At 49.9% G+C, this 10,672-nt stretch overlaps 1 protein-coding gene across 1 annotated transcript; it reads right to left on the bottom strand.

Moving 5' to 3' along the window:
• Positions 1-9,267: 9,267 nt before the first annotated feature.
• LOC142076563 (olfactory receptor 14J1-like) lies at positions 9,268-10,203 on the bottom strand. Its single transcript, XM_075138857.1, has one exon. It carries the CDS (start codon positions 10,201-10,203, stop codon positions 9,268-9,270), a length of 936 nt encoding a protein of 311 aa, XP_074994958.1.
• Between the last annotated feature and the right edge of the window lie 469 nt (positions 10,204-10,672).

Consider the following 10,672-nt stretch of genomic DNA (forward strand, 5'->3'; position numbering starts at 1 on the left):
GGCTGTCTGGGGGCTCTTCTGAAAAGGACACAACAGCACCCCAAGACTGACGGAACCAATTCCTTGGGCCATTGCTGGCCTCGAGCCCTGGGAGTGATGGGGAGGATGAGAGCCCCTCCCCACCCCCAGGAGCTTCTGTGTCCTTCCGAGAGCCTGGGGCTGTGGTGTGAGTGCCCAGAGCTCTGCAGCACCCTGCAGCAGGCACTGCTGTGGGGCAAGCCCAGACTGAGACTCACATGGAGCCTGCTGCCAACCAGCACCCCCAGACCCCTTTCTGCAGGGCTGCTCTCCAGCCACTCCCCTCCCAATCTGTACTTGTGTCCGGAGCGTTACTCCGTCCCGGGTACAGAACCCGGCACTTGGACTCGTTGAATGTCATGCCCTTCAGGATGACTGCTCAATGCTCCAACCGAGCCAGATCCCTCGGCCAGGCCTCTCGTCCCTCGAGAGAGTCAACAGCACCTCCCAGTTTGGGATCATCGGCAAACTTGCTAACAACGGATTCCACTCCTGCCTCCAGATCATTGAGAAATACATTGAACATTGATAAATATATAGATCTGGTCCCAGGATGGAGCCCGGAGGAACACCACTGGTGACCAGCTGCCAGCCAGATGCAGCCCCGGTCACTGCGACACTTTGAGCCCTGCCGTCCAGCCAGTTCTTCACCCGTGAGTGCTCCGGGAACCCCCTCATCTCACGGCTGCACAACTTGCCCAGAAGGATGCTGTGAGGGACGGTATCAAAAGCCTTTCCGACATCCAGAAAAACTGCATCCACCGCCTTCCCTTCATCCACGAGGCAGGTGACCTTATCATAGAAGGATATCGGATTGGTTAAACAGGACCTTCCCTTTGTGAACCCATGCTGACTGTGCCTGATGATTGCATTGTCCTTTAAATGCCTTTCCAGAGCATCCACAATCCTACAATCCTAGAATATCTCAAGCTGGAAGGCACCCATAAGGATCATGGAGTCCAACTCCCTGCTCCTCACAGCACTGCTGAAAAGTAAACCATATGACTTTCAGAAATCTAAACAAATTGGCAAAGATCAATTTTTCTACAAAAACACCCTCAGTGCTATGAAGATTCCCTTCATGGCACTGAACTATATCTGTCACTCTTTTCTAGTGGCACTAAGAAAACAGAAACAACCTCTAAAATCTTGCTGCAGGGCAGGTCAGAATCAGATGTTGCTTATGGAAAATTTTGTAACAGCCATATCTAAAACTCTGTATTGCTTTATCTGGAATAAACACCTCTCCTCCTTCAGTAAGTTACGTCATCTCCCTAGGAGCAGGTTTCCTCTCTTTGTACCTAACGTACAACCTTGCAACTGGCATGTTGTGCATCAGAAGAGATCAGCACTTCAAGAACTGCCCTCTCTCTCAACAGTGCAGAGCTCTTGCTGAGCCACTGATCATACTCAGTGCTAATACACAATAAACTAAACCATTCCATACCCCTTTCATGTCATTGGACCATTTTTCTGTACAGGCTTGTGCTTATTTTTAAAAGACAGTCATTGCACTGAAGCTGCTAAAATTCCTGCAGAACAGCTGGTTCTTGCCTTGGGACTCTTCCTTTCTATGTTCAGTAGCAGAGAAGTCTTGAGGGCATGCATTCCCTTCCCACAATTTTTAAAATAATCAATTGTCGTGGTTTAACCCCAGCCAGCAACTGAGCCCCACACAGCCACACACTAAGTCCCCGTGGTGGGATGGGGGAGAAAATCCGAAGTGTAAAAGTGAGAAAACTCGTGGGTTGAGATAAAAACTGTTTAATAATTTTCAAAAAGACATAATAACAATATAATAACAACAACAATAGCAATAAAAAATGATTGTAAGGGAAAGAAAAAAATACAAAGAGAACAAAACATAAAACCTAGAAGGACAAACGATGCAAATGAAAACAATTACTCACCGCCAATCGCAGTGGCCCCCCCGCCAACCTCCCCCCTAGTTTTATTGCTGAGCATGACATCATATGGTACGGAATATCCCTTTGGTCAGTTGGGATCATCTGTCCTGGCTCTGTCCCCTCCCACCTTCTTGTGCACCCCCAGCCCACTCCCTGGAGAGGTGGGGTGAGAAGCAGAAAACAGCCCTGTGTTATCCACACTGTTTCCAGCACAAATCCAAAACACAGCCCCTTACCAGCTACTCGGAAGAAAATTAACTCTATCCCAGCCAAAACCAGCACAGCAATTTATATTATGATCTTCTCCATGGTTTTTCCAGGTACTGAGGTCAGACCAAGAGGTCTGTCGTTTCCTGGGTCTTCTCTCTTGCCCTTCTTGCGTACGTTGGAATTACATTGGCTAGCTGCCAACGTCAGTGGGGACCTCCCCAGGCTCCCCAGATCTTTGGTAGGTGATCGAGAGGGGTCCTGCCGTGACATCCCCTAGCTCCTCCAGTACTCTGGGATGAATCCCAAAAGGCCCCATGGCCTTGTGAACATGCAGCTGGTACAACTGGTCCCTTTCAATTTCAAGGTCCACAAAGGGACTCTGCTGCTTTTGGCTGGGATAAAGTAAATTTTCTTTATAGTAAATTGGGATGGGGCTGTGTTTTGGATTTGTGCTGGAAACAGTGTGGGTAACACAGAGCTGTTTTCGTTCATGCTCAGCATATAAAGCTGGGGGAAGAAGAAGGAAGGCAGGGACGTTCAGAGTGATGGCATTTATCTTCCCAAGCAACTGTTACGCATGTTGGAGCTGCCCTGCTTCCCTGGGGATGGCTGAACACCCACCTGCCGATGGGAACTGGTGAATGAATGCCTTCTTTTGCTTTGCTTGTGCACGGCTTTTGCTTTACCTGTTAAACTGCCTTTATCTCAATCCACGAGTTTTCTCACTTTTACTCTTCTGATTCTCTCCCCCATCCCACCGGGGGGGAGTGCACAAGCGGCTGTGTGGGGCTGAGTTGCTGGCTGGGGTTAAACCATGACATGGACACAGTCACTGTTCCTGCAGTCGTGGTCTTCCAACTGAGAAGACCGGGCAGCACAAGGACTATCAGTATTATTAAAGACCAAGGCAAGAGGACACTAGGAAATGGAATGAAGCTGCATCAGGGGAAGTTCAGGCTGGACACGTGGAAAAGGTTCTTCTCCAAGAGGGTAGTTGGTCACTGGAACAGGTTCCCCAGGGTAGTGGTCACAGCACCAAGCCTGTCAGAGTTCAAGGAGCATCTCGACGACACTCCTCTTAACCATATGGTTTAATTTTAGGTAGTCCTGTGAGGCGCAGGGAGATGGGCTCAATGATCTTTATGGGTCCCTTCCACCTCGAGATATTCTATGGCTCCAAGGAAAAGCATGGAATGCCTCCACTTGCTCTTCATCCCTATTAGTCGTCAGGTGACCAACTTCATTCTTTTGACCTCCTCCTCTTGCCATTCCCGTACTTGAAAAAGCCCTTCTTTTTGTCCCTGTGACACAACCCTGGCCAGTCACAACTCTTGTGGAGCTTTGATCTTTTGGGTCTTCTCCTTGCATATATGCGAACCGCGGCTCTGTAATCTTCCTGCGAAGCCTGACCTTGCTAGCAGAGATTGAACTGTTTCCTTTTCCTCTCGAGCTCCACGAGGAGTTGGATGCCATTCAGAGGGCATGCCATTCAAATGCCGTTCAGAGGGACCTGGACAAGCTGGAGAAGTGGGCCTGTGTGAACATCAGGAGGTTCAAGGCCAAGTGCAAGGTCCTGCACCTGGGTCGGGGCAACCCCCGGTATCCATACAGGCTGGGGGATGAAGGGATTGAGATCAGCCCTGCCGAGAAGGACTTGGGGGTCCTGGTGGAGCAAAAGCTGGACATGAGCCAGCAATGTGTGCTCACAGCCCAGAAGGCCAACCGTATCCTGGGCTGCATCAAAAGCAGCGTGGCCGCAGGTCGAGGGAGGGGATTCTGCCCCTCCATTCTGCTCTGGTGAGACCCCACCTGGAGCACTGCATCCAGCTCTGGAGCCCTCAGCCCAGGAAAGACATGGAGCTGTTGGAGTGGGTCAGAGGAGGGCCACAAAAATGGTCAGGGGGATGGAATGCCTCTGCTGTGAAGAAAGGCTGAGAGAGTTGGGGTTGTTCAGCCTGGAGAAGAGGCGGCTTTGAGGACACCTGAGGCAGCCTTTCAGTACTTGAAGGGGGCTTGTAAGAAAGATGGGGAGAGACTTTTTAGCAGGGCCTGTTGCAATAGGACAAGGGGGAATGGTTTTAAACTAAAAGAGTGTAGTTTCAGACTAGACAGAAGGCAGAACTTTTTTACAATGAGTGTGGTGAAACACTGGCACAGGTTGCCCAGAGAGGTGGTAGATGCCCCGTCCCTGGGAACATTCAAGGTCAGGTTGGACGGGGCTCTGAGCAACCTGCTCCAGTTGAAGATGTCCCTGCCCACGGCAGGCGGGTTGGACTAGATGACCTTTAAAGTTCCCTTCCAACCCCAACTATTCTATGATTTTATGATTCCAATCCCATTACAGATATTGATAACATTACACATACTGATACAGATGATTGTGGTTTAACCCGGCAGGCAGCCAAACACCACACAACTGCTCGCTCACTCCCCGCCACCACAGTGGGATGGGGGAGAGAATCGGGGAAAAAAAAGAAATATTTATGGACTGAGATAAAGACAGTTTAATAGAACAGAAAAGAAAGGGAAAATAATAATAATAATAATAATAATAATAATAATAATAATAATAATAATAATAATAATGATGATGATAGAATATACAAAATGAGTTATGCAGAATGCAATTGCTCACCACCCGCCGACTGATGTCTAGCCAGTCCCTGAGCAGCGATCGCTGCTTCCTGGACCGCACCTCCTAGTTTATATACTGAGCATGACGTCATATGGTATGGAATACCCCATTGGCCACTTGGGTCAGCTGTCCTGGCTATGCTTCCTCCCAGCTTCTTGTGCACCTGGCAGAACACGGGAAGCTGAAAAGTCCTTGATTTTGCATAAACACTACTTAGCAACAACCACAACATCGGGGTGTTATCAACATTCTTCTCATACTAAATCCAAAACACAGCACTATACCAGCTACTGGGAAGAAAATTAACTCTATCTCAGCCGAAACCAGGACAAGGTGCAATTACCATTACAAATGCCATTACCAATACCACTACAGATCCCGATACCAGTATAGAGACAGCAATACCATTACAGGTAGTCAAACCAATACCGAGACCATCAGTGGTACAGACACCGGCAGAGATGTGGTTGCTGATACTATTTCAGCTAGAGAAAGAACTACTCATAGAACTATACATAAACCAAATACACGTACACGTACAAAAGCAATGCAAGCACATGTGCAGGTACAGGGTCTGGCTGGGATGGAGTTCGCTTTCCTCATAGCAGCCTCATAGTGCTGAGCTTTGGTTTTGTATTTAGAACGGTGTTAATAACACATCAATGTTTTGGCTATGCTGAGCAGTGCTCGCACAGCACCAAGGCTGTCGCTCCAACCACCCCCTCCAAGGGCAGGAGGCTGGGGGTGGGCAAGAGGCTGGGAGGGGATATAGCCAGAACAGCTGACCCAAACTGATCCAAGGGATATTCCATACCATATGATGTCATGCTCAGCATTAAAAGCTAAGAGAAAGGGGCAGCAGGGGGACATTAATTATTAAGGTATTTACCTACTGAAAAAACAGCTATGTGTACTGAGGTCCTGCTTCCCAGGAAGTGCTGGACATCACCTGCTCATGGGAAGTAGAGAATAATCTTTTTGTTTCCTTTGCTTTTCTTTATTAAACTGCCTTCATCTCATCCCGCAAGTTTGCCATCTTAATTTCTACCCCTTGTCCTGCTGAAGAGGGGGAGTGATAGAGCAGCTTGGGGGTGGCACTTGGCGGCCAGGCAAGATCAACTCTCCACACTGATGAATGATAGCTAGTTTCTTTAGCAACTGTAGAGTTTTTAACAGTTCAGTACTTACTCTAACTAGGACTTATAAACCCGCGCTGCTTCCGTAACTGTCCAGTGGTGTGGCATACTCCAAATGCATACCAAGAGTCAGTATAAATATTTACAGTCTTTTCTCTGGACAGCTGGAAAGTCTTTGCTAATGCAATCAATTCTGCTGCTTGGGCACTCAGCTTCAGACTGAGTGCTGAAGCCTCTGCTACTTCATTTTCAGGAGTTTCTGAATAACCTCTAACCCAGTTACTGTTCAGATAATATGAGGACCTGTCTACACAGAGTTCAAGATCAGGATCTGGAAATGGTACGTCTGTTAAATATTTTCAAGTCTTTCTGGCTTCGCAGGCTGTTACCACACAATCAGGATGTGGATTTCCTTCCTCAGGAGGAGGGAGCAGAGTAGCAGGGTTCAGCGTGTTACATCGCTTCATTGTTATGTTTTCCACCATTAAGAGACTCAGCTCATAATGATGTACCCAGTGCCTGGGTAAGGCGCTGTGACAGCAGCATTTCAATTTCATGTGGCCTTTGTACGACTAGAGGGGATCCAGCACCACATTGTCACTCTGTTCAACCAGGAGTGCTGCGGCAGCTGTCCTAGGGACACAAGCAAAGGGTCCTTGAGCTACCAGACTGGTCTGGTTTTGGCTGGGATAGTTACATTTCTTCACGTACAAACATGAAGTCTGTCAATCCCAGAGCAGGTGCAGTCGTTAATGTGTCTTCAAAAGCTCAGACGCCTTTCCCTTGTCTGTTGTCCAGTGAAGGGGTTCTCCAGCATCTCGAGCAGGAGTCTGTGTCAGTGGTTTTGCCATTTCCCCAGAAGCAGCTTGTGGCAGGGGGGGCATCAGGACCGCTGCGTCCTTACTTTTTGCACCCTTACAGTGGCGAGTGCCAACCATCACGTACGCACTTTAGGTCAGTAATTATGGTCATGTATACACCTCGGGTGAGGAGTAAGAAAGTTAAGGCTCTCAGCCAGTCAGAGTTGACCACAGGTCAGATTCAACTAGGGTATAAATGGAGCCCCACCAGAGGGCAAGTTGAGTTGGTCCTCCTCAGAGCAGCAGGTCTGCAGTCAGGGACTCTGTTAGGTTGTGCAGAGAGAAAATTAGAAAGGCAAAAGCCCAGCTAGAACGCAATCTGGCCACTGTCATGAGAGACAACAAAAAGTGCTTTTAGAAGTATATTAATGACAAAAAAAGAGCTAAGGAGAATCTCCATCCTTTATTGGATGTGGAGGTGAACAGTGCCACCGAGGACGAGGAGGAGGCTGAGGTACTCAATGCCTTCTTTGCCTCAGTCTCTAATAGTCAGAGCAGTTATCGTCAGGGTATTCAGATCCCTGAGCTGGAAGTAAGGGACCGTGAGCAGAATAAACCCCCCATAATCCAAGAGAAAGCAGTTAACGACCTGCTCCGCTGCCTGGATGCTCACAAGTCTATGGGGCTGGATGGGATCCACCTGAGGGTACTGAGGGAGCTGGCAGAGGAGCTTGCCAAGCCACTCTCCATCATTTACCAGCAGTCCTGGTTAACTGGGGAGGTCCCAGATGACTGGAGGCTTGCCAACGTGATGCCCATCTACAAGAAGGGCCGGAAGGAGGATCTGGGGAACTACAAGGCCGGTCAGCCTGACCTTGGTGCCGGGGAAGATTATGGAGCGGTTCATCTTGAGGGTGCTCACGAGACATGTGCGGGACAACCAGGGGATCGGGCCCAGCCAGCATGGGTTCATGAAAGGCAGGTCCTGCTTGACCAACCTGATCTCCTTCCATGAAAAGGTGACCCGCCTACTGGATGAGGGAAAGGCTGTGGATGTGGTCTACCTGGACTTCAGTAAAGCCTTTGACACTGTCTCCCACAGCATTCTCCTAGAGAAGCTGGCGGCTCACGGCCTAGACAGGTACACTCTTCACTGGGTAAAAAACTGGCTGGACAGCCGGGCCCAGAGAGTTGTGGTGAACGGAGTTAAATCCAGTTGGTGGCCGGTCACGAGCGGTGTTCCCCAGGGCTCAGTACTGGGGCCGGTCTTGTTCAATATCTTTATCAACGATCTGGACGAGGCGATTGAGTGCTCCCTCAGTAAGTTTGCAGACAACACCAAGTTGCACAGGAGTGTTGATCTGCTCGAGGGTAGGAAGGCTCTGCAGAGGGACCTGGATCGATGGGCTGAGGCCAACTGTATGAGGTTTAACAATGCCAAGTGCCGGGTCCTGCACTTGGGTCACAACAACCCCAGGCAATGCTACAGGCTTGGGGAAGAGTGGCTGGAAAGCTGCCCAGAGGAAAAGGACCTGGGGGTGCCGAACCTCAACTACTGTGTTCAGTTTTGGGCACCTCGCTACAAGAAGGACATTGAGGTGCTTGAGCGTATCCAGAGAAGGGCAACAAAGCTGGTGAAGGGTCTGGAGCACAAGTCTGATGAGGAGCGGCTGACGGAACAGGAGTTGTTGTGCTTGGAGAAGAGGAGGCTCAGGGGGGATCTTATCGCTCTCTACAAGTACCTGAAAGGAGGTTGTAGCGAGGTGGGTGTTGGTCTCTCCTGCCAAATCACTAGTGATAGGACGAGAGGAAATGGCCTCAAGTTGTGCCAGGGGAGGTTTCGATTAGATATTAGGAAAAATTTCTTTACTGAAAGAGTGGTCAGGCCTTGGAACAGGCTGCCCAGGGAAGTGGTGGAGTCACCATCCCTGGAAGTATTTAAAAGATGTCTACATGAGGCTCTTAGGGACATGGTGTAGTGGGCATGGTGGTGTTGAGGTGACGGTTGGACTCAATGATCTTAGAGGTCTTTTCCAACTTTAATGATTTTATGATTCTATGATTCAAAGGTCGGGCATCTTTGACCAGCCCTGCCATATGTGAGAGAGCCTCAAGCAGATGCCTTTTGACCGTCCAGGATCTCCATGGCATTGGGCACCAGTAAAGTGAGGGCTCACTCCAGCCCTCATTCCCTCACACATCAAGCCATGCCCTTGTCCCCCTAAGCCAATGCAGCACCCAAGCCCAACAGCAGGGCCTTTTAGCCTGCAATTCCCTGAGCGTATTCTGCACTCCACTGTGGAAAGAAGAGCCCAAGCTGCACACGCTGCACGCAGGCAGTCCCCTTTATTTACAGACATGCCACAAAGGAGGCCAGCATTAGCGCAGTGATAGACTCATGGAGAGAAGGCCTTTGGGCCAGACAGACTGGCTTCAGCCTCTTGAGAAGGAGGATGAAAGCAAACATTTCTGAGCAAACACGATTATAACCAGTACAATGCCCAAAGGACACAAGTTGCCTGAGATCACTTGGAGAAACCTTGTGAAGAGAGATGGGCAGCTTATTGCTGCTGAAATACTATGGATTGAATCAGGTTCTTGAGGGCATTCTTGAGTTCCTGGTTCCTCATGCTGTAGATAAGGGGGTTCACTGCTGGAGGTACCAACGAGTACAGAACTGTCACGACCAGATCCAAGGATGGGGAGGAGATGGAGGGGGGCTTCAGGTAGGCAAATATGATAGTGCTGACAAACAGGGAGACCACGGCCAGGTGAGGGATGCATGTGGAAAAGGCTTTGTGCCGCCCCTGCTCAGAGGGGATCCTCAGCACGGCCCTGAAGATCTGCACATAGGACACCACAATGAAAATAAAAAACCCAGATCCTAATGAAAGGGTAACCACAATAAGCCCAACTTCCCTGATGTAGGTGTGTGAGCAGGAGAGCTTGAGGAGTGGGGGGATTTCACAGAAGAACTGGTCCACAGCATTGCCCTTGCAGAGGGGAAGTGAAAATGTATTGGCAGTGTGCAGCAGAGCAGTGAGAAACCCACTGATCCAGACAGCTGCTGCCATGTGGACACAAGCTCTGCTGCCCAGGAGGGTCCCGTAGTGCAGGGGTTGGCAGATGGCAACGTAGCGGTCATAGGCCATGATGGTGAGAATATAATACTCTGCTACAACTAAAAAGAGAAACCAAAAGACTTGAGTAGCACATCCCAAGTAGGAGATGGCCCTGGTGTTCCAGAGGGAATTGGCCATGGATTTGGGAACAGTGGTGGAGATGGAGCCCAGGTCGAGGATGGAGAGGTTGAGGAGGAAGAAGTACATGGGGGTGTGGAGGCGGTGGTCACAGGCTATGGCGGTGATGATGAGGCCGTTGCCCAGCAGGGCAGCCAGGTAGATGCCCAGGAAGAGCCAGAAGTGCAAGAGCTGCAGCTCCCGCGTGTCTGCGAAGGCCAGGAGGAGGAAGTGGGTGATGGAGCTGGTGTTGGACATCTGCTGCCTCTGGGCATGGGGGACTGTCCAAGAGGGAAAAGACAGTGACAAGTTAGGAGAGACTTCTCTGAGCAAAATCAAAGCCATTTCTCATAGGACCCCCCCCAAGTGTCCTTCTCCATTCAGGAAGACCTTTGACAGGTCCCTTGCACGAGCTCTGGTTGGTGCTGGCTGAGGGTGCCCCAGGGAGCCGCAGGCTCTGCTCTGGGCTCTGCAGGAGTCAGTCCTGCCCCACAGCAATAGGTAAACAGGAACATGGAGTGATCTCAGATTAAATCCACTCGTGATATCAAAGAGCTTCTCAGCATTGTCGCTGCCAATTCACCTGCCTGCAGAGCAGAGCTGTGGGGATTTTGGTTTGTGTCTTCTGGTCTGGTTGCCCCACCACAGCTGAGCAGTGTTTCTAATGCAGAAATCCCGGGCATTTCTGCTGCACTGCAAGTGAAATCGTGTGGGTCCTGAGAGGCAA

This window comes from Calonectris borealis, unplaced genomic scaffold (genome assembly GCF_964195595.1).
Source record: "Calonectris borealis unplaced genomic scaffold, bCalBor7.hap1.2 HAP1_SCAFFOLD_66, whole genome shotgun sequence".
NCBI lineage: Eukaryota > Metazoa > Chordata > Aves > Procellariiformes > Procellariidae > Calonectris > Calonectris borealis.

Bases quoted from the DNA above. Each gene is read 5' to 3' on its own strand.
- LOC142076563 (XM_075138857.1), bottom strand. From the start codon at position 10,203: ATGTCCAACACCAGCTCCATCACCCACTTCCTCCTCCTGGCCTTCGCA.